This window comes from Lepisma saccharinum, chromosome 9 (assembly GCF_977018435.1).
Source record: "Lepisma saccharinum chromosome 9, izLepSacc3.1, whole genome shotgun sequence".
NCBI classification, from domain to species: domain Eukaryota; kingdom Metazoa; phylum Arthropoda; class Insecta; order Zygentoma; family Lepismatidae; genus Lepisma; species Lepisma saccharinum.
In genome coordinates, this window is record NC_139237.1 from 93533099 (window position 1) to 93558157 (window position 25059).

Here is a 25059-nt window from a genome sequence, read left to right on the forward strand (position 1 = left end):
ATTTGTATTCATGTCCAGATATTATTAGAATCATTAAATCAAGAAGACTTAGGTGGGCAGGCCACGTGGCACGAATGGGAGAGGAAAGAGGAGTTTACAGGATTCTTGTTGGGAAACCTGATGGTAAGAGACCTGTAGGAAGGCCAAGGCGAAGATGGAGGGACAACGTTGAGATGGACCTAAGGGAAATCGGTAGGGATGGAAAAGAGTATATAGATCTTGCTCAAGATAGGGAAAGATGGAAGGCCTGTGTTGCTGCAGCCATGAACCTTCGGGTTTAAGAAGGCTAGAGAGTTAGTTAGTTGGAGCATGGTGCTGATCACATCACCTTGAAATTTGCCAAGATTGGTATGTGCCTCATGGCATGGTGCAAAGTACATGGGGAACTTTACATTTCATATTCACTTTACTGGCGATTAGTTTTTGGTTGTTTCAATTCTTGAACCGTGCACTGAATGAATATGATGATAGCAGATATATCTTTGAACTTGACTGTATTATTGATATCCTGATATTGATTTCTTTGTTGACATCCGAAAGCTGGTGAATACAAAATTGAACTCTTTCCGTTAACTTCACCCTCTCTCCTTTCTGAAGTACAAGAAGCTCCTGTCAGATCATATACTCAGTCATTACTGACATAAGTGAAGTTAAAACTGTAGGTTTTGAGATGAGTATCCCATATTAAATAGGCAATGTTGCTAGCTTTTTGCAGTTTTTAAGCAAAATATCTAGTCAGCATAGGTATTTGTCATATGTGTTGGAAATAATGAAAAAGTAATGTAAATAAAATGTATTTATCTAGATGTTTCTTCTCTTTTTAAACATTTTTCTTTAAAAAAATTAAAATGGTCAGATAACTGATTATGCATTATGCAGAATCACAATGACAGTGAGTTAATTCGCATAAACGAGCGAACATTTTGTTCTTCATAATGAAGAGTTTATGAAGATATAAACAACTTTTAAGAATCTATTGAAATTACAAATAACTAGATTCTACAAACATTGTCGGAAGAAATACACTGCAGTTTGTACACATTATTTAAAACAACTCCATTTACAAGAAATATAAAACTTCATACTGTACATTATATAGTATTAATTTCTTTTACATAAACTTACAAAAACAATAAATCTTATGCACAAATATACATCCAATATACATGTTGAAGTGCTTTTTCTTTAAGCACGTCATCCTTTCATTTGTAAGTCAAAAACTATGATGCAATACAACAGAAAATCATTTCACAAAAGGGATGTTTCTAAATATATAATCAAATTGAGGAAACTGATTTTTAAGTTTATATACCTATTCAAGGCAGGCACCTATAATAATTTACTAAAGATACAATCTCCAGAACGTCCGGAAATTCCCTTATGCTTTGCATCGAATATTACTAAAACACTCAATCTATTAAAGAAAATCTTAAAAGTGTTATGTCGTAGGAACCTTCACTCCAGCTGCTTCACTGGTTCATATATAGACTACTTAGAATAAAATTAATAGTAAAATACAAGTGGCACAATTGAGTTGATGCTTAATTCCAAATCTGTATATAAATTAAAATACAAACTCCATTCTGCATATATAAATTTATCACTGAGATTCATTTTTAAATTCACGTATGACATTAAAAAGCACACGACAGGAGAGAGCTTCTCGATTTCGATCCGTGCGTCTGCTGTAATACTGGAAATTTTACCAGGAGGAGGGGGAACCGTAGAAAAACTATCACAGCCATTTCTATCTTCATGTCTCGTTCTCTTTTTTGGTTGTTGATTGTTTCCAATCTCTGGTCACATCAGAATATGAGGCGAAGTCTGTGATGCTGAACACGAACTGCAGGCAACCAAACTTGATGTAGGAACCATGATTGAGCAGCGCGGTTCCTTCCCACCCAGCACCACTGCCACCAATCAAACTTGAGCTGCTGGTTTTACAGCTGCATTTCTTCAAATACTGAAACGAAACACACTGTCACTAACACTGCACTCAATCATGACCACAATTATGATTTTAACAACTGAGAAGTTGGTCCAATAGTTGGAACTGATACCAATAACCAACTGTATACGAATTAAGATACAAAGTGGGAAATATTTAATTAAGTATCTGAATAATGAATTCATTTCCGTAATTATTGTTTGTGACCAAGCCTTGGGGAAAAAGGATAATAGATTTCTTTGAAAATATATGCACGAGGGGTGTTCATTATGCTCTAATACTAACCCCCAGCCCCTCTTAAGAGCATGAGTTTAACATACCTTACAATGATTGCATACAAAAATGCATAACATTCTAATATTGTTATTTTTCAGTTTGTCAAACCAGAGCATTTGTAGGAAGGTAGTGAAAATGGAAACTTGTGAAGTTTGTGTTGCCATCAAGTACTTGAAAATGAATACCACGAGTTCAAATATGGTCATGCTAAGGTGTCCACGCAGGTGCACAGACAGTGACAACCCAATAAAAAACTGACAAGATTCACTCAAGTCATTGTCAGGTATTTAGTGGAGTGCACAAGGTTATCAATGGGCACAGTGTTACCATATTAATGAAACATTTATGTATGATGATTGGGTCACTTTAAACCTGGCTCCTGACCAGAAGAGCACACCACTTCCAACCCAGAATCCAAGGAAAGCTTGATGCAGTGGAAGAGCACATCTTCCCCCATCCCAAGAAATATCATGTTCAACCATCAGCCACAAAGGTTATGGAAACTGCATTCTGGCATGCTAGGAGATACTAATGTTATACTGGAGATACTGGAACATGGGCACAGTTGGTGTGAGGAAAATGTTTCTCTTGCTACTAATTCATTGTGGGTTAGACATGTTTTTGGCCGATCATGGGTTAAACTACCTTTTTTTAAAAATCTATATAAATTTTTTTTTTCTGCTGCTGCTGTTTGATCTTGGTTCTGTTTACCTTCATGAAACATTATGTGAAATTGTGGCTCAACAAGAAATCAATCTGGGTCTTTTGCATTCTGTGCCAATACTCTGCCATTGACTTAAAGTTCTTTTTCAGGGTGTTCAAATGCCCCAAAGGGTGTCTAATATCAATTAGAAGTTGTGGAAACTGTGGTGAAACCAGACATTGGTGTGGTATATCATTGGTACAGAATGTCAAAATCAAGTTTGATCGCTTGTTGAGCCACAATTTTATGTTATAGTATCCAAGTGTCACAACTTATTTCAGTTGATCTGCATCGGTACAGTTTGATTTTATCCAAATACGCCCCTGTCTTCCTCCATTATTATATCATACACATATTATACTTCACGCAATAATCAAATACTACGAGGGACACAAGACCCAGAAAAAATCTATTGTACCTTGTCTGGCTGAGAACTCATGATGGCAGCTATCTCTTCCTCCTGGGTCTTCCTGCTGCCTCTTCTTTGGTCGATGATCTCTCGAATTGTTTGTACTGCTGGATGAGAGGGTGGCGGAGGTGGAACCTTCTCCGAAAAGTCACAAGAATAAAGAACATTATCCACGGTTGTACCATGTTCACTGTAGTTCAGCAACTCGTAATGTTTCGTTGTCTGAAAGAAAATTACATTTAAAAAAAAAAAAAATTGTTTTATCATCATGGTATATTTCGTAAGCATTTTGAACATATAATTTCAAGTACACTTGGAAAAAAATAAAAATATAAACATGCAGCCTCAATATTTAATCCACATGAAATTATTAATATGAATGCACTACAAAGGTACACTTCTCAAAACTGCAGATACTGTTTTCCGTACATTCACTGAACTTTAACCCCTTAAGTGTGGATGGCGTATACATACGCTTTATGTTTGTTTCAACTATATTCAATTTACTGTGGCGTATATAGTCACACAGACGATTGGTGACATAGTTCTAGCTGTAGTAGCAACAAAAAATAGTAGCAAGAGAGGAAAAAGACTAAAACGAAACTATTTTCCCCTTCTTTCTTTTCTTCTTCTTTTTCTTCTCTTGCTACTATTTTTTATTGCTACTACAGCTAGAACTATCTCACCAAATGTGTGTGACTATACGCCACAGTAAATCAAATATTGTTGAAACAAACATAAAGCGTATATATAAACCTTCCGCAATACAGCAGCACAATGTGGAGGGCATATACAGAATTTGATGAAAAAACCTACATTTTCCAGCGACTTGTTCAACAAATTCCGCACTTAAGGAGATAAAGAGAGATAATGCTATATTCTCAAGACAGGATGGTTTCGAGGTATCACACAAATACCTTAATGCTATTGTGACTATACTGTCACATTTTTCTAAGACACAAAAGGTGCAAGGGTGTATTTTTCACCATTTTATTGATCATTAATTTTAATTTCATGAAAAGTTGTATTAAGTAGTCCAAAAGTATATTTAATAATGCTTGAAGTTAAATACTTGAATTACTTTATTTGTTTACATGCAAAAGATCTGACAATGAAAGTTTTGTTTACAACTTTAACTTACTTGAAGATTTTCTTTGATTTTGATCAATTTTCTGTTAAATTAAGTAATTTGTAAATCACATTGAATATCTGGGTTTCCCGATAAATGCTTTCAGTGACATTACTAGTATTGCTGATCTTACAAATTGACCACAATCAAAAGTCAAGTTAATTGCAATACAATAGTTTCTAGAATCTGAATAAATCTTGTAACAGGTTTCACAAATTATAATTCAGAGTTATTTTTCTGTAGTTTACGGCTATTACAAGCATAAGAAAACAGTTTTTCTTTGTGACGTTTCAGGAGAACACACACTCCTTTCATCAGACATTTATTTGCATTTTGACTAAAGATACAGTTATAACAATGGTTAGTAATTTTTTAAACAAAAAGAATCTGTTATATAATGGATGTTGTCAATGTTACATTGTTGTAATATAGCAACTTAACTGTGAAAAAAGCAGTCTGTTTTATTTTTATTTCAGATTTCTTTTTAAAATTATGAATCCCAAATATCATCAGGTAATTCAAATTCATCATTGTTTTCACAAAGTCTCTTGATGTTTTCTGTTAGATTAAATTTTAAAGATGGTGGCTTACTCCATTTGCGAAAAAGAAAACTCCATACTGGATCTATGTTACCATGTTCATTATTTAATTTATTCCAGTGTTCTTCTGCAATGAACGAAGCTTCCCAGACATTCAACTCTGTGTTTCCCGTTAATCTTTTTAAAACCCTTCTCTTTTTAATCAAATTCTTCTCTTCGATGATATGAGTTGACAAACCTGTTCTTGGGTTTAGATTTATAATGTCCAAATCGTGTTCGTGCCATCTTATTGCCATTTTCCTTGCTGTTTGTCCCACATAATCCTTTGAACATGAACAACTTATATTATATATTCCTGTGGTTTCCACATCTGGTAGAGAGTTTCTCATTTTGAATTCATTAAATGTACATTCCAAACTTCTTGGTGATTTAAAAACAATTTTGAAATCAAAACTTCTAAAAATTTTTGCAATTTTATGTGAGAATCCCTTGTGGAATGGAATGCATACAAATTTCTTTTCAACAGATTTTTCATCTTTGTCTGTATTTCTCTTTTCCTTCAGTTTTCTTGCGACTTGTTTTTTGATTTGGTTTATTCTGTTAGTGTGAAAGCCATTTTCTTTTGCTATATTAAAAAGCCTTTCTTCTTCATTTTTGATATCCTCATTATTAGAACATAGTCTTTGTGCTCTCAGGAAAAAATTTAAAAATATGTTATCCATTGTTATACGGGAATGTTCTGATTTGGCATGGATGTATTTTTCCCCCGCTAATTTTTTCCTATGGACTGATGTTTGAATTGTTGAGTCAGTTGTCTTGATTTGCAGATCAAGGAAAGAAATTACATTGTTATTCATGGGTTCGCAAGTGAATTTTATGCGACGATGTGATTCATTTAACAATTTAAATACGTCCATGATGGTGTTCTCATTTTTAGCAATAATTAGCACATCATCTACATATCTGATGTAGAGTTTGATATCCGCACCTATCGCATTAACAATTGGAGATTCTAAGTAATGAAGGAAAATACTAGAGATGATTCCGGATACTGGGTTTCCCATTGATAGACCATTACTTTGCAGATAGATTTTGCCATCAAATATAAAGTAATTGTAATTTGCACATACAGTAAAGCATCGAACCATTTCCCATGATTCTACTGGGTTAACCTTCATCTCAATAAGCCATCTGTGTAATGCATCTGTGGCACCTTCTATTGGGACACTAGGATATAAATTTTCAACATCAAAACTTGCAATACGATACTCATTATTCCAAACAATATTTTTTATTTTCTGTTTCACTTCATATGCATTTTTAACACTGAATGGTGTTTGTTGCTTAATTATAGCAAGTCTTTCAACTAAATATTTGGATAGTTTGTATGCAGGATGTGTGAAAGTTGCAATGATGGGTCGTATTGGAGTTCCCGGTTTGTGAGTTTTTGGTAGTCCAAAGGCAATCGGCAGGGTTGAATTTTTGACAATGAGTTTTTTCTTCATTTCTCTTGGTATCGTGATACTGCTTTCAATTACTTTCCTTACCTCATTTATTATTTTAGTTATAGGGTTTCGAAAGGTTTCTGTGAAATTGTTTACTTTGAAACATTCTTCCATTTTTTCTTTATAGTCCTTAATTCGGATAAGGACAGGTTTATTTTCCTTGTCCGATTTTATTAAGAAAATGTCGTTTTCTTTCAACCAGATCTTGAAACCAAGAACTTTTTTCCCCAAACTTATATGCTCTTTCTCCCGTTCTGTGTATTTTGGACCTCTGTTATTTCTTCTGTTGTATTCAAAACTTAACCATTCATCAAGAGCATCATGTGTGAGACTTCGTAATTTTCTCTTTTCCTCCTCATCATCTAAGAAATTCAGTGCTTTCTCTATTGGAATCACAAAATCTTCCTTGTGTATATAAGCACTACCAACTGAAAATTTCATTCCGAATTGAAAAATTTCTATATACTCATCAGGTATCTCAATGTCCGTAAGATTTATAAATAATCTGTTGTCAATGTTCTTAGCTTCTATTTTACCAGTGACATTAACTGCTTCCCTTCTTTCATTGTTGTTGTATATAACTTGTTATTGAATTAGCTGGTAGAATTTCCTATCAAGTCTCCTTTCTGAAAGCTTGCTGTAGTGTTCTACAACTTGTTGTGTAGCTCTGTTTACTTTATTACATATGAGTGGGTGCAAAGAATTTGACAAGGTTTTGTGCAGATCATATGTCTTTCGAGAAAGGCTGTCCAATTCTGAGTACGAGTCCCTGATTAGTCGTCCTATCATTAACATTTGTAGCTTTCCTTTAAATTCACTGGTGTAGGTATTACGAGTTCGAACTTTCCACTTCAAAAAATTTGGCACTATATTGTTTAACTTGCATCTTCTCAAAAATCTGATTCTCTGAAGTGTTGTTTGAATCTTGATTTGATATTTCTGGAATGTACGTTCCTCACTCCCCGTAATAGATGAATAATAGTTTTTCTTGTATGTACGCATTGCTTGCATTATAGAATTATTTTTCTGTAGTTTACGGTTATTACAAGCATAAGAAAACAGTTTTTCTTTGTGACGTTTCAGGAGAACACACGCTCCTTTCATCAGACATTTATTTGCATTTTGACTAAAGATACAGCTATAACAATGGTTAGTAATTTTTTAAACAAAAAGAATCTGTTATATAATGGATGTTGTCAATGTTACATTGTTGTAATATAGCAACTTAACTGTGAAAAAAGCAGTGTGTTTTATTTTTATTTCAGATTTTTTTTAAAATTATGAATCCCAAACCTCTCGAAACCCTATAACTAAAATAATAAATGAGGTAAAGAAAGTAATTGAAAGCAGTATCACGATACCAAGAGAAATGAAGAAAAAACTCATTGTCAAAAATTCAACCCTGCCGATTGCCTTTGGACTACCAAAAACTCACAAACCGGGAACTCCAATACGACCCATCATTGCAACTTTCACACATCCTGCATACAAACTATCCAAATATTTAGTTGAAAGACTTGCTATAATTAAGCAACAAACACCATTCAGTGTTAAAAATGCATATGAAGTGAAACAGAAAATAAAAAATATTGTTTGGAATAATGAGTATCGTATTGCAAGTTTTGATGTTGAAAATTTATATCCTAGTGTCCCAATAGAAGGTGCCACAGATGCATTACACAGATGGCTTATTGAGATGAAGGTTAACCCAGTAGAATCATGGGAAATGGTTCGATGCTTTACTGTATGTGCAAATTACAATTACTTTATATTTGATGGCAAAATCTATCTGCAAAGTAATGGTCTATCAATGGGAAACCCAGTATCCGGAATCATCTCTAGTATTTTCCTTCATTACTTAGAATCTCCAATTGTTAATGCGATAGGTGCGGATATCAAACTCTACATCAGATATGTAGATGATGTGCTAATTATTGCTAAAAATGAGAACACCATCATGGACATATTTAAATTGTTAAATGAATCACATCGTCACATAAAATTCACTTGCGAACCCATGAATAACAATGTAATTTCTTTCCTTGATCTGCAAATCAAGACAACTGACTCAACAATTCAAACATCAGTCCATAGGAAAAAATTAGCGGGGGAAAAATACATCCATGCCAAATCAGAACATTCCCGTATAACAATGGATAACATATTTTTAAATTTTTTCCTGAGAGCACAAAGACTATGTTCTAATAATGAGGATATCAAAAATGAAGAAGAAAGGCTTTTTAATATAGCAAAAGAAAATGGCTTTCACACTAACAGAATAAACCAAATCAAAAAACAAGTCGCAAGAAAACTGAAGGAAAAGAGAAATACAGACAAAGATGAAAAATCTGTTGAAAAGAAATTTGTATGCATTCCATTCCACAAGGGATTCTCACATAAAATTGCAAAAATTTTTAGAAGTTTTGATTTCAAAATTGTTTTTAAATCACCAAGAAGTTTGGAATGTACATTTAATGAATTCAAAATGAGAAACTCTCTACCAGATGTGGAAACCACAGGAATATATAATATAAGTTGTTCATGTTCAAAGGATTATGTGGGACAAACAGCAAGGAAAATGGCAATAAGATGGCACGAACACGATTTGGACATTATAAATCTAAACCCAAGAACAGGTTTGTCAACTCATATCATCGAAGAGAAGAATTTGATTAAAAAGAGAAGGGTTTTAAAAAGATTAACGGGAAACACAGAGTTGAATGTCTGGGAAGCTTCGTTCATTGCAGAAGAACACTGGAATAAATTAAATAATGAACATGGTAACATAGATCCAGTATGGAGTTTTCTTTTTCGCAAATGGAGTAAGCCACCATCTTTAAAATTTAATCTAACAGAAAACATCAAGAGACTTTGTGAAAACAATGATGAATTTGAATTACCTGATGATATTTGGGATTCATAATTTTAAAAAGAAATCTGAAATAAAAATAAAACAGACTGCTTTTTTCACAGTTAAGTTGCTATATTACAACAATGTAACATTGACAACATCCATTATATAACAGATTCTTTTTGTTGAAAAGAAATTTGTATGCATTCCATTCCACAAGGGATTCTCACATAAAATTGCAAAAATTTTTAGAAGTTTTGATTTCAAAATTGTTTTTAAATCACCAAGAAGTTTGGAATGTACATTTAATGAATTCAAAATGAGAAACTCTCTACCAGATGTGGAAACCACAGGAATATATAATATAAGTTGTTCATGTTCAAAGGATTATGTGGGACAAACAGCAAGGAAAATGGCAATAAGATGGCACGAACACGATTTGGACATTATAAATCTAAACCCAAGAACAGGTTTGTCAACTCATATCATCGAAGAGAAGAATTTGATTAAAAAGAGAAGGGTTTTAAAAAGATTAACGGGAAACACAGAGTTGAATGTCTGGGAAGCTTCGTTCATTGCAGAAGAACACTGGAATAAATTAAATAATGAACATGGTAACATAGATCCAGTATGGAGTTTTCTTTTTCGCAAATGGAGTAAGCCACCATCTTTAAAATTTAATCTAACAGAAAACATCAAGAGACTTTGTGAAAACAATGATGAATTTGAATTACCTGATGATATTTGGGATTCATAATTTTAAAAAGAAATCTGAAATAAAAATAAAACAGACTGCTTTTTTCACAGTTAAGTTGCTATATTACAACAATGTAACATTGACAACATCCATTATATAACAGATTCTTTTTGTTTAAAAAATTACTAACCATTGTTATAACTGTATCTTTAGTCAAAATGCAAATAAATGTCTGATGAAAGGAGTGTGTGTTCTCCTGAAACGTCACAAAGAAAAACTGTTTTCTTATGCTTGTAATAGCCGTAAACTACAGAAAAATAATTCTATAATGCAAGCAATGCGTACATACAAGAAAAACTATAATTCAGAGTATGTAAAATAATGTTTAATTGTTCTTTTGTATAATACAAACTTTATATATACACACATATGTTCATGTAAAACAACAATTTTCAATACGTAAAAGTATATGATCAATAATCTGTGCACCCTTAAGGATTTTTACCTGGCACTATTGCTCAAAAAGAGAGAGAGAGAAAAAAAGAAAGATGTCGAGAGGAAGGTAGAGCAATTGTACTGCTACCGTTTTTGGAGAGCTACATTCTAAAGAAGCCAAGAGATGGTATAAAATCATGCTGATAGAATTGCATCATAATTAAATCAGATGACATCGGCTTTGTTTTAGATTAAAAACACCAAGAACCAAAATAATGTGGTTAAAGGTTCAAAAATAATATCCATGCAATACAGTGAAACTCCCGTTTCCTGCTTTATAGGTTTTCCTTGCTTCTATGTCTGAAGCATTGACATGACAACATGGGAGAGTGTCAAGCTCCTCCCCCCCCTTTCCTTCTTTTCTTTCTGCAACTTGCTCAAGCGGGAATGAGCACTTCTGATAAGCGCTGCTCTACCACCTGTTTTCGCCTCCCCTTACCCCTCCCTCCCTCCCTTTGCAAACCGGTCAGAGGGGTGTCTGAGAGCAGCTGGCAACCGGTGCCAATGTTTCGTCTCTTCGCTCCAGAGCTATGACTCACAAGGGAAGAAAAACTGCAGTACTCTCTGGCAGTGTTTTGAATCTCGCCTCAGAAGTTTGTTTTGCTTTGACGATTAGGAAACACGATCAGCAGACACAATGCGAGAGTAAAAAAAAAAAAAAAAAAGTACCCCCCCCCCCCTTGTTCTGCCTTCAGAAAGATGCCTTGAACACACAGAGCAGTGCAGGAAGGAAATGCACATGATGCTAAGAATGATATAATCACAGTTTTCTTTGGAACCATTCACGTGCTGAAAATAAATCAGGCAATATTAAAAAAGTTGTCCAGAAGAAAAAAAAAAGGAAACACATTATTAAGGGGAAACTATTGGTGGAAGGGGTGTTTGCCCTCCACAAGACTTCTAAATCCAATAATAAACTGTCGATTAATATGGATGTAAATAACACTCAGTGGCGTGCCCAAGGGGGGATGATGGGGGAAATACAAGCGCTGATGCCGGGCAGCTTGCCACAGAGTCTCGTAGCGAATGTCAGGGAATGCTCTGTATTAAAAGTATACGTAACCACATACCCCTTTCGAAAATCATGCACACGTCACTGATAATTTCTTGACGTCTAAAAATGCGTAAGTTTGACAAAGCTTGTTTTGTTCACTTCATGCTGTTGGGCTGATCGGGACTGGACACATATGCAGCTCAAAGTGGAATGTGAATCATTCTGCATGTCTTCAGGACACTTTGATTGCAGTATATAAAAATGCTTGACATTTAGCTATAAATGATCACCTACCCCTCTAATTACCCAGGACTTCAAAAAACTATGAACTAATTACCAGTTTACAGAGTAAATAGATATCCCACACAATCAAATGAATCTAATAGACTGCAGTTAGAAGCAGTCATCCACCGTCCCTACCCTACGAAACTGGGTCCCGTTAATCCGTCATTGGCTTTCACAGCAAGTCTTGGTTTTTTCCTTGGAAATTTATAATTATACTTCTATCCCGTTGTTAAACAATTTTCGATATAATATACCCCTAAAAAGTCGATTGTGTAGTAATTTCTTACTTACACTTGAGTTTCACCCCTCCATTATGTTTATTATTTATGGGCCCCTGAAAAACGTAAAATTGGAGTTTGACTGTAGTCTTAATATAATGCATATATTCTTGGGACATAGCAAAAGTGGCTTGTTGAGGAAAATTGGCGATGCTTACAATTTTGCTACTTGGATTTTTGTAGAATTTGGGACTTGCAGTCAAGATTTATTTCATGCTCATTTTGCATGAAAAAGATGTGAATTTGAAATACATATGATAGAGAAGGACACTGATGAAAATGTCGAGCATATGAATGTATTTACACTTTATAAAAGTATATCGATGTTAATGCATGTATCTGTTGTCTCTATATCAATATGAAACAGAGGTAAAACAAATTTATATGTATAACATAGATAATTTGACATGTTCTTGGTAAAATAATAATTATATTAGTTTTGTTAAATTCCAAAACTTCAATTTCAATTGTGCCTTATGTGAAAAATAGTAAGAGTAACTTTGATCTATGATGGGAATGTTTTATTTTTAACATATATTTTAACCACTCACAGTATTCGCCCACTGCTCCTTACTGCACGAAATCCATCGAGGCAATATTATTATGAATTGTGAGGGTGTCCAGTGGTAGAAGCATCTCATGGAGATGGAGACTTTTTTGCGAAGCGAGCCTCAGCTACTGGGCAGGTAGCCACCAGATATGGTGATTAGCTGCAAATAAGGCAATGCCAAATAAGCAGTCCCGGACTGAGGCAGCAGTTTCAACAGGGTCTGGGGAGGACGATCTCTGGTAGGACCATCCTCATAAAAACTCAGAAAAGCCCAATGACAGCACTGTGGCATGGCAAGGAAGTGACTGCCTTGCAGGGAGGGGAGGGATCCCCAAAGGCTAAGGGATACCCTGACAGAAAACCAAACGGGTGAGAGGAAGCATGGTGAAGCCAGTCCTCCTAGGGAAAAATAATCCTGACAGAAAATTCGGTCCTTCAGAGTGGGGTTTGGGTGTAGGGTTGACAGTCCTACTCCATAAAAAGCACCTTGTTCAGTAATGCCGGGAGTCATTATGGAAAACGAATAAGGCGATCAATAAGGTACATGACTGGATACTAACTACTTGGAATGTAAGAATTCTACATGGAGCTTGGTGCACTGAGTACACATTGCAGCCCTCCAAGAAATGAGATGGAAAGGAAGTGACATCTTTGAAAATGATGGCTATGTGATCTACAGTGGCAGCATGGAAGCAAATGTCTTTGGAACTGGTTTTGCAGTTAAAAAAAAAAGTAAAGCACCTTGTTATCAACTTTGAAGCAGTAGATGAACGTATGTGCTGTCTGAGGATGAAGGGAAAATTCTTTAACACCTCATTTATTTGCGTGCATGCACCCATGGAAGAAAGTGGTAAGGATGCATTTTATGCCAAAATGGAAGCTACATATCAGAACCCCTAATCATGACATCAAGATTATTATGGGTGTTCTAAATGCTAAAGTAGGGAAGGACATGGAGTGTAGAAATGTTGGAAGTCACAGTCTACACGATGAATCAAATTATAATGGCTCGAGGCTAATTGAATTTGCCATTACACATAACTTAAAAATAAGCAGCACACCTTTCCCACACAAGAACATTCACAAGGAAACATGGGTGTCTCCTGATGGCTCAACAAAAAATCAGATTGACCATGCTATCCATGATATGAGACATGCATATGACATAACAGATGTCAGGAGTTGTAGAGGTGCAGATGTCGACTCTGACCATATTATGGTCAGAATCAAATACCACCCAAGGATATCAACAATTGCAAAGAAAATAGGAGAAAGAAATATCAAATATGATCATAAAAAACTAAAAAAAAAAACATCGGTGTTGCCAGATAATATAGAAGTAGCATAGAACAACAACTAGAAATGAGAGAGACTAATGAGAAAGAGGCAGTAGAAAGATTGTGGCTAAACATCAGGCAGAACATTCAAGTAGCAGCAGAATTGTAAGAAAGCAATAGATGAAGCAAGAAAACAAATGCTCTGCAGAGAAAATAGAACAAGCAAAAATAATTACTGTGAAGCTCGGAGAAATGCTTGTAAAATTTTACGAATGAAGAAAAAGATATATGAAGAGCTGCAAAGAATGTACCTCAGAAATGATGCTAGCAAATTTTATGAGGGAATGAGGAGAATAAAAAGGGGTTATGAGCCTAGAATGGTAGCATGTCGAGGTAAAACTGGAAACTTAGTGTGTGAAGAAGAAGTGATAGAACGCTGGAGAGAGTATTTCAAAGAAAAATTGAATAGACCTACAACTAGAAATGACATAGAATGTAAGCAATATTCTGGCCCCAAACAGTTTATAAAAATTGTTTATATAAAAAAAAAAAAAAAAAAAGTGAAAATTTTAAGTTGAGGAGTGCAAGTCTAAACACATTTATGAATGACATTTTTAATAAACTCTATCTAGCTTAATATTTGTCTTAAAGATCTGCAATTGCACCAAAGGAGAAATATCTAACCTTGAACTCAGCAATCTATTTCTTTCAATACTCGTGAATATATGTGCACTGTATGCAAAACTTAACTTCATGCTCTTTAAACAAACTTTCAGATAAAAATTGGAATCATAAGCGTAGTAACTTACTTCATCATAGAAAATGCAGGCATGTTTCGCAGAAACAAAATTACAATGGCCGTAATTGCTGAAGGAGACATCCATGTCAGCTCCTGAAACAGATAATTTATGTTAACTTTAACCCACAAAATGCATATTTGTTATTTGTAGCAAGAAATCTGCACAATCAAGTAGCTCCTGTATACATGCAGGAAGGGAGCAAAGTTGAATCCCAGTTTTACACTTTCAATCAATTCTTAATTTACCCAGTACCGTATGGTATTGCAAAATACAGTACTCCGGGTTAAGCTTGTGGGATTTTTGGATATCAGTGTACAGCCTGAACGATGCATGCTACATTGAAAATTCAAGAACTTAGATTGAAACACCTATTTCCAACCTTTTTCCATTTTTTGCTATGTGCACTAATAACGGAGTTGTCTATGGGACTGGACTTATGATTATGAATCACCCTGAATGTCTAAGAACTGGGAGTGTAAATATCAGCCTCATGTACATAAGTTCAAGCAATTTTGTGTTTGATTTCTGTTATAATTTAACTTTTGAATTATAGTAATTTGTCTGTCAAAATATGCATTACCTAACCTAGATCTACAAGAACTCCGGATCCCATTTTTATAATTTGTACGCTTATTTAGTAATAGTGTATGTATGACATTTTTCGAAAAAAATTAAGACCAATTTTTTAGAAAATCACTACCAAAGTATTCCTTACACCACCTTTAATTTTTTTTATCCTGACACAGGCATGTAATATCTCATGTGAAAGAGCCCCTCAAGACCTTTCCAAAGCCGTCTGAAACACTTCTATAAGTGCCCTGGTTGCCAAAATATTGCAATTTAAAGTTAACAAATTTTGAAAAAAAAAAAAAAAAAAAAAAAAGAAGTCAATATCAAACATTATGTACCCCTGTTATTTTGGAAAAATGAAAGATATGGATCTGCATATTTTCCTACCTCAGGGAGCACTTTTAGTATGCTAAATTTCAAACGAATGAATAAATGTAAGATCCTTGTTGATTTGACATCGAATGGCCCAATCAAAGTCTGCAGTCTCTCTGTAAATTAATACAAGAATTTTTGGATTGAAAGTTTTTTGAAGGCGGGGCAATATTCATATATGAAAATTAAGTAATGAAATTCTTCACAATTGTCCATCTTACCACACTCATCACTACTTTATAAGATAAATGTTCAACGTATCTTCCTGTGGGGTTGCTTGCAGGCTCACATTAATTAGACGAACCTTCGACTGCAGAATAAAATAAGTTGAAATTTATGTAAAAATTTAAGGTGATGAAATAAAAGAAATGTCTCTTTGTACCTGTTCCAAATGTAAGAGTTCGATATGACATGGAACACACAGGCCCTTTCCCGCTTAAAGGGCAGACTACTGCTCGTGCTCGTATTTTCTTATTAGCTGCATCACTCGCTTCAGGCACTGCCACGGAAGTGGAGGGGTTGACTGCGTCATTGCTGGTGGGAGGATGATATGGCATGAGCTGCTGCAGTCTCTGATATGCCAGCAAGCGGATGAGCTTCTCGTCAAGCTTACCAAGTTCCAATTCTGTGAAAGAAAGAAAAAGAATGAGGTGCACTAAAATGCAGTACAATTAACCATTCACATATCTTGTTAATCATAAAGAAACTGAACATTTACAATATGATATCAATGAGTCAACTCAGCAGACTTGCAATGATGTCAATATGTAGCAACAACCGTAGGGAGCAAGACTCAATACGTTGCAAGTATTGTAAGCAAGTGTTTCTGTGAAAACTTTGGATTACTTAGGGAGCAAACAAATAACTCTAAATTCAGTCATGTGGAAGAAACTAGAATAAAAATATATTAAAGAAAATTCCATCAGGGTGGCTACAAACAAGCAGAAATAAAATTCCTTGACATTTCCAGGTTTTCCAGGACAAAATTTACATTTTTCCCTCATAATTATAAACCAAATCCATGTTCTTGCAAATGGAAATAAGAAAGTCATAGAGATCCAGGCTATTGTATTAAGTACCCATATTAGCTTCCAAAAAATTTACTTCATTTCCCTATGATTTGCATTCAAACTGCAAATTGTGAATTTTGAAAATTATTACAATTCACAAGCTAGGAAGGAATTACAGGATTTTTTGATATGCAGCCAGTTTTTAATAAAATATTTGTTATTTTTAAAATTATGTCTAAATGAGATTAGAGTGAAGTGCGATTGATGAAAAAAGAAATTTTGTAATTTATCAATCTCCTTACCCTTTCTCGTTATTGTATGTTGATATTTCCACTGAGGTTTGGAACCCTCTGCTTGCAAGAATCATGAGTGCAGACTCATTTTTCAATGCATAAAGCTACTTCTCTTTTCTCTATGAAGCAAACAACTTAACTCTTGCACATAAGTGAAACAATTGATTCGTACAAAACAAAGTGTCATATTTCCTTCATTATCAATGGGATGTCTCATCAGGACAAACATTAACAGTATATCCAAGTGAAATACTGTGTAACTGACTACACACAGTTATACCATTATTGCTGGCAAAAAGGGTATATAGGGACGTATTAAAAATTTAATGCAAGCAATTTATAGGAGAATGTACTTCATTGTACAGGTGTCTGATTTAGCTAATCAAATATTAAAACAGGAACATGCTATTGATAACAGCTTCCAAAAGTTTATACATGATGGGCATCCAGAAAAAGTTCCAATGGCATCTGTACGCGAAGCTAGTAGTTGGAGCGCGACATGCATATGTAGGCATGAAAAAGTGGCTGTAATCTGGTGGAGTCGCAGTGCAACCATTTTAGGTTAAAGATGACAACTCTCATACAGTCACCCACCGACTGCGAGGTACGTGTGGTAATCAGATTGTTGCACGCTCGGAATCCGGCATATAGCCACCAGCAATTGTGACATGTACAGGCCGGACGTCGTGAGTGATAGAATGGTCAGACCATGGTGCAGACAATTCATGGAAGGCCAATCCAATGTGCACGACCCCATACAGCTGAGAACATGTGGGATCTTTTGCATCACATCATTAGAGATCTTGGACCATAGTCCCGGCTTTGCATGTACTGACTTTCATCTTGTTGTTCATCTGAAGAGGTTTCTGGCAGCAGGGGGGATTCATGACATGCCTGCATCAAGAGATTTTTTTTGGGGGGGGGGGAACAAAATTTTATAGTTTACCTACCAATTCTACATATCTCCACACAAAAATAGGGGGAATGTTTAGTTTCATTGACTTGTTATTGAATTTTAGTTATGGTTATTATGTATAGTTATTTTTCTTTCTTTAGTCTCAACTGGTAAACAATGTCTGTGGTTTCTTTGTGGTAATTGCAAGTCGGCTTGGAACTTCTGACATGCAGATTTCAATTTTAGTGTTGGATGATTTCAGGCACAATTTGTTTCGCTTGTATGTGTTCCTGTGCCACGACTGACTGGATAATTATAAAATACTGTCAGTTTACGATGTCTAAAGCTTACGAAAGCTTGAAAAATTTCTTTTTTTTAAAAAACAAAAATTGAAATCAAATTATCAAGATTCAAACAAAAATCAATTACTGCATGTTTATCCAAACTATATTTATCTGTGCATGTGTCTGGGGGTGGTGGGGTTGTGATGAACATTTCTTTTGGGGGGATGTGTCCATGGCCTTGGGGGTGGGGGGGGGGGTTGGCACCAATGTCTGGCAGAACAAGATTTTGACAGTTACACTGTAGTACAAATAGTTCCAGTCTTTGCTGTGAGACACATATGCCATGACATACAAAATTTAGTGCCATCCTACAACAACTGCCAGAACAACGGTAGTGATTATGCCGAAAATTAGGTTAGGAGTTACTCTAACTAATGCAATAAATTACTACTGATATTCTTCTTTATTTATGCCTAATCGGTAGGTACTTTGATTTTTCGTTATCTTTGGTGTTATCCTTTTTTATTTTCTTTTACTATTCGGTTATTTTCCCCAAAATTCACACTTTCATTTTAGCACATTTTCTGGAAAATATACCTAAAATTATACCTTTATGGTATTTTTAAACTACTGTTTTCAATTGTAGGTCACATGGCCTACGCATGTTCGTGAGAGTTTGATACCTTGGAAGTAATTTTCCATACCCCCTTTTTAATTTTAAGGTAAGGGGATTACCCCTTACCAAAACTTATACTTCCATTGTGCTTTTTAAACTATTATTTTAAATTGTAGGTCACATGTCCTACGTATTTTCGTGATAAGTTTAATATGTTGGAACAGATTTTTGAGTAAGTTATTTTTCGTTATTTCTAGCTTGATAAATGCCGAATTTACGACTCCCCTGTGGCAGTAGGAGAGCACTCTATCTCCGCTAAAATTGCACCACTTCACATGACAAATACTGATGATGCGGCTTCGTGTTATGGTAGATACACACTCGATCTCCTGTCAGAACACTGCCATTTTGCTCTGTGATGCAAATTGTTCTGATAGAAGTTGAAAAAATCATGGGAAATATGTGATTTAATGTGGCTGTCGGAATAATTCCATGTATAACATGCACTATACTTTTCTCTTGGATAAAATATTGGAAAACTTGCATGTTCTACGTGCACAAATATGGCATATTTTATTTTTAAGCCTAAAAAAAACAAGAATGTTGGATTTCGCTGTATATTTTGTTGCTAAAGATCATTTTTTTAAATTCGTGAGAAATACTAACAGTTCACATTTTATGCCAAATTTGCTTTATTTCGCTATTTTGAACGGGTGAAAAATGTGTCCAGGTATCACTACACATTCATAAACACTACTTCGCAGCAATTAACATTTTTCACTTTTATAGCATTTGAGAAAAATCAAGGTCCCTACTAATTGGAACTTACTTTCTGGATGCCCCTCGTATAAATCAGTAGATGAAAAATGAAAATTTAGCAAGGCTGGCAGAGAAATGATTCGAGTAATTGTATTAAAATATTTTTGTATTTTATTTCATAACATTGGACATTAACTTCACTCGGTGACAGATTAATAACAATCTCTCATGATTCATGGTGGTTGCGGTAAATGCGGTTTAAAATTACTTACGTGAAATTTAAAAGATTTCGTAATTCCGCGTTGCACAATATAGTCAGTAGGTTAGGTTAGGTTAGGTTAGGATAGGATTGAACCATTAAATTGTGCAACGCGGAATTACGAAATCTTTTAAATTTCACGTAAGTAATCTCTCATGAGTTTAAACGAACAGGACAGAGGGGGTCCTGAATTGCATTGGGAGTGTTGTGGTTGGGAGTATGCACCAACACAGGTTTCTGTTTCACTTTTTCGTGATATTATTCAACATATGTGACCCGATTTGCTGGTTTCTTCTTGATATTGAAGAATAGTGCAATGTCATTGTAAACGTACATTAACTAGTGCAAAAACCAGTATTACACCAGGATGAGGAAAGAAAACCTTTGTATGCATTGCTACATTAAATAAGTTTAAATGAGCCAGAAGAGTAATAAAATTCCAGCAGCATATTTGCAGTGGTGCAGCAGACTAATAAGGCTCAGTTTATGCATGTGAATTTTGTTGGTTGTTCCATCGGACAAACATAGTAAATCACAAAAAATGTCATACTGGGACATCCAAGAAACATCTGATTCACAAAAGAGCAATGCATGCCATTTTTTTCAGATGTCGCAGAATGACAAATATCGAACCACTACGTTCGACAAAAATCGCATGAACAAACAAACCCAAAAAGTGTGTTCAATGAAATGCATAGGGTGTTCCGTATAGGATGCCGAATTAGAAAATTAAATAAAAATAGGGAAAATATCATGAAAATAGTTATATTTCACATATGTAAGCAGTAACATCTCCCATTTACGTATGAAAGATAATGTCAGGCATATGTCCACCCCTACTGAGTCTGCATGAATTTATACGTTATCAGGGTGGCTACAAACAAGCAGAAATGAAATTCCCTGACTCTTCCAGGTTTTCCAGGACAAAATTTACATTTTTCCCTGACAATTACAAACTACACTAAATCGATGTTTTTGCAAATAGAAATAATAAACTCATACAGATCCAGGTATTGATTTGTTAAGCACCAATATTATCTTTTATGAAATTGACTTAATTTCTCTATTCTCTATGATTTGAATTCAAACTGCAAAATAGTGAATTTGGAAAATTAGTACAATTCATAAGATAGGGAAGGATTACGGAATTTTGTCATATGCAGTAAGTTTAAAATAAAATACTTGATTATTTTTAAAGTTACAACTAAATGAGATTAGAGTGAAGAATGATTGACTAAGAAATACATTTTGTAATTTATCAGTCTCCTTATCCATTCTCGGTATTATATGTTGATATTTCCACTGAGGTTAGGAACCCTCTGCTTGCAAGAACCATGAGTGCGGACTCATTTTTCAATGCATAAAGCTACTTCTCTCTTCTCTGTAAAGCAAACAACTTAACTCTTGCATATAAGTGAAACAATTGAATCGAACAAAATAAAGTGTCATATTTCCTTACATTATCAATGGGATTTCTGCTTCAGTGCAGTATATCCAAGTGAAGTACTGTGAAACTGACAACATGCAGTTATACCATTAATGCTGACGAAGAGGGTATGTAGGTATTAGAAATTTAACGCAAGGAATTTATAGAATTGCATTGTATAAGTACCTGATTTAGCTAACCACACATTAAAACAGAAACACTCTAATAATAAAAGCTTCTGAAAGTTCATATAGGGGCATCCTGAAAAAAGCTCCAATGGTGCCTATACGTAGCAGTAGTGGTCGGAGAACGACACACACACATGCAAGCAGGAAGAAGTGGCATGTAGCTGTAATCTGGTACAGTTGCAATGCAGCTGTTTTAGGACAGTTCTAGGTTAAAGATTGCAGCTGTCATAGTCTCCCACCGACTGCAATGTAGCCTACATTGTACACTCAGAATTTGGCACAGAGCCACCAGCAATCGTGTGAGGTGTGCAGACCGGACGTCATGATTGATACGTAGTATGGTCAGACGATGGAGTAGACAATTCATGGAAGGCCAATCGAATGTGCACAACCCCATACAGCTGAGTACACACGGGCCCTTTGCATCACTTCAGGTGAGAGATCTTGGACCACTCCCTATACAGCCCTGGCCTTGAATGTACCGACTTTCATCTCTTTGTTTAACTGAAGAAGTTTCTGGCAGGGTAAGGATTTGACAGCTACACTGCGGTAGATAGTTCCAGTCTTTGCTGTCAGACACATATACCATGGGCATACAAAATTTAGTGCCATGCTACGACAAATGCCAGAACAACGGTGTTGATTATGCTGAAAATTAGGTTATGACTCACTGTTATTAATGCAATAAATTGCAACTGATATTCTTGTTTTATTTATGCTTAATCGGTAGGGACTTTGATATTTTGTTATTTTTTTCTTCAAATTGGTGTATTTTCTTATTTTTTTATTTTGTACTATACAGTGTTATTTTCCCCAAAATTCACATTTTTATTTTAGCGCATTTTCTGGCAAATATCTGAAATTATACCTTCATGGTGTTTTTAAACTATTGTCTCAAATTGTAAGTCACATGTAAGTCACGCCTCTTCGTGAGAGTTTGATATGTTGGAAGTTATTTTGGGAGAGTTATTTTCCATACCCCTTTTTTAATTTTAAGGTAAGGATTTTAGATAATGGAATTTTCCCCGTATGTACTGAAGAGTGCATAATGACCATAAGTGGCGACACACCCAAAAAATTAAAATCAATCAATCTCACGTGACAGATACAGATATATTATGGCACGAAAAATTGGCATTACCTTTTTTTGACTTGTTAGTGTTACGTTTCCCAAAATTCGTGTTTTTGTTTTAGAACATTTATCTGACAAATATACCGAAACTTAATACTCCATTGTGCTTTTAAATTATTATTTTAAATTGTATGTCACATGGCCTACGTATTTTCGTGACAGTTTGATATGTTGAAACAGATTTTTGAGGAAGTAAAAGTAAAGTGCTCCCCAGCACTTTTCCATGAAGGTGTAGAGGGGTGTGGAGTTAGGGCCCCACACTTTATTGATCATGGGTGAAGGTAGGGGTGATGTGATCAGCACCATGCTCCTGGCTACCTTTATCCCTCAAAGTTTCCTCAAGGTACTAGCTTCATATGATGCTGGGTGGGCACCGGAGCAGTTTGAATAGGTGGAAAACATCCCAGTTTTCTCCCGCAGGGAGCCGCCACGGGTCTCTCGCATATTAGTCAGATGCCCTAACGACTGGGCTCCATTATTACTCGCTCGACAAATGCCGATTGTGCGCACTTAGCTTGGTAATTTAAAACATATCTCGTGCGACAAATACGAAGCTGTGGCTCCCGTGTGATGGTAGATACGCACTCGATCTCCTGTTAGAACCTTGCCACTTTGCTCTGTGATGCAAATGGTTTTGATAGAAGTTGAAAAAATCGTGGGAAATACATGATTTAATGTGGCTGTCGGAATTATTCCATGTACGTATAACTCTATAGTTTACTCTTGAGTAAAATGTTGGAAAACTTGCATGTTCTATGTACACAAACATGGTCTAGAAAAGACAAGAATTTTGGATTTCATGGAATTTTTCATTTCTTTAGGATATTTCTTTAAAAAATTGCTAAAACCGCCAACAATTTGCATTTTATGCTAAATTCGCATTATTTCCATCGCATCGGCATGGATGTTCCCAAGGTAAAATATTCCGGAGGTAAAATAGTCCCCCGTTCGGATCTCCGGGTGGGGACTACTTTGGGAGGTCCCTGGACTAAGGATAAGATTTACGTTAGGAATAAGAAAAATATTAAATTAGGCACCTGGAATGTTCTGAGCCTTTACCGGCCTGGGGCATTTCAGTGTACAGTTAATGAGATAGTCAAGTATAAATTAGATGTAGTAGCTGTCCAGGAAGTTAGGTGGCCAGGAGAAGGGAATTGTAAAACTAAAAATTATACTTTTTTCTATGGTGGTACTGAAAATCATAATTTTGGAACAGGCTTTTTCATAAATAATAGAATTATCTCGGCTCTTAAAACAATAGAATTTATTAATGATAGGATATCATATGCAGTTTTACAGGGTAGGTGGTGTAAAATTATTTTAATAAACATACATGCACCAACGGAAGATAAAGATGATAATACTAAAGATGATTTTTATACAGAGTTAGAACAGGTCTTTGATAAATTTTCTCAGTATGATATGAAAATTCTGTTAGGTGACTGTAATGCACAGATTGGGAAAGAAGAGACATTTAAACCCACGATTGGCAAAGAAAGTCTTCATGAATTAAGTAATGATAATGGTATAAGATTGATTACTTTTGCAACCTCAAAGAATTTAATTGTGAAAAGTACCACTTTTAAACATAAAGATATCCATAAATATACCTGGTCTTCTCCAGATGGTAAAACTCATAATCAGATAGATCATATTCTCATTGATAAGAGAAGGCATACTAGTATAATTGACGTTCGTACACATAGAGGTGCTGACTGTGCCAGTGACCATTATTTAGTAATTGCTAAATTAAGAGAAAGACTCTCAGTGATAAATCATAAGCAACAAAATCTAAAAGTTATAAAATTTGATACAGGAAAGTTTACTGATGAAAGAATTAAGAAAGATTACCAAATTAAACTGTCAAATAGATTTGATGTTTTGCAGGATTTAAATGATGATGAAAATATAAATGAAACAGACGTAAATAAGAATTGGGAGCACATACGTAATGCAATAGAATCAGCAGCTAAAGAAAGTATAGGATACCATAAACCGAGAAAAAGTAAGCCATGGTTTGATAATGAATGTCATAATCTAATAGAAATAAGAAATCAGGCTAGACTTAGGTGGTTAAATAACTCTGATGATACAAATCTAAACAATTATAATAGAATAAAACGAGAAGTTAACCGCACGTTTAGAAGTAAAAAAAGAGATTACTTGAAAAGCAAAATTAACGAAATTGAAACAAACAGCAAAAATAAAAATATCAGAGATTTATATAAAGGTGTAAATGAGTTTAGAAAGGGGTGGCAACCTAAAGTAAACTTGATAAAAGATAAAGACGGTGATTTTCTAGCTGACCCAAGCGATATTCTAAATAGATGGAAGAACTACTTTAATGACCTTTTAAATGTCCATGTAGGAGATAAATCAGAAGTGAATGAAGTACACACAGCAGAACCTTTAGTCCCAGAACCTAACTGACTGAAGTTAAAGATGCTATTAAAAGGCTAAAGAATAACAAAGCACCTGGCATTGATTTAATACCAGCTGAGTTAATTAAATATGGTGGA

The 25059-nt window shown here is 35.0% G+C and overlaps 1 protein-coding gene across 2 annotated transcripts in view; it reads right to left on the minus strand.

Moving 5' to 3' along the window:
* Nucleotides 1-799: 799 nt before the first annotated feature.
* LOC145992271 (PHD finger protein 12) overlaps nt 800-25059 on the minus strand; it is a 60948-nt gene continuing 36688 nt past the window's right edge. For both annotated transcript variants that reach the window (XM_083128652.1, XM_083128651.1), the window contains 4 exons: nt 16061-16303; nt 14746-14828; nt 3346-3558; nt 800-1963 (listed from right to left, as the gene is read on the minus strand). In XM_083128652.1, coding sequence (XP_082984778.1) covers nt 1754-1963; nt 3346-3558; nt 14746-14828; nt 16061-16303 — 749 coding nt within the window. In that variant the 3' untranslated portion in view covers nt 800-1753. The remainder of the gene's footprint in view (nt 1964-3345; nt 3559-14745; nt 14829-16060; nt 16304-25059) is intronic.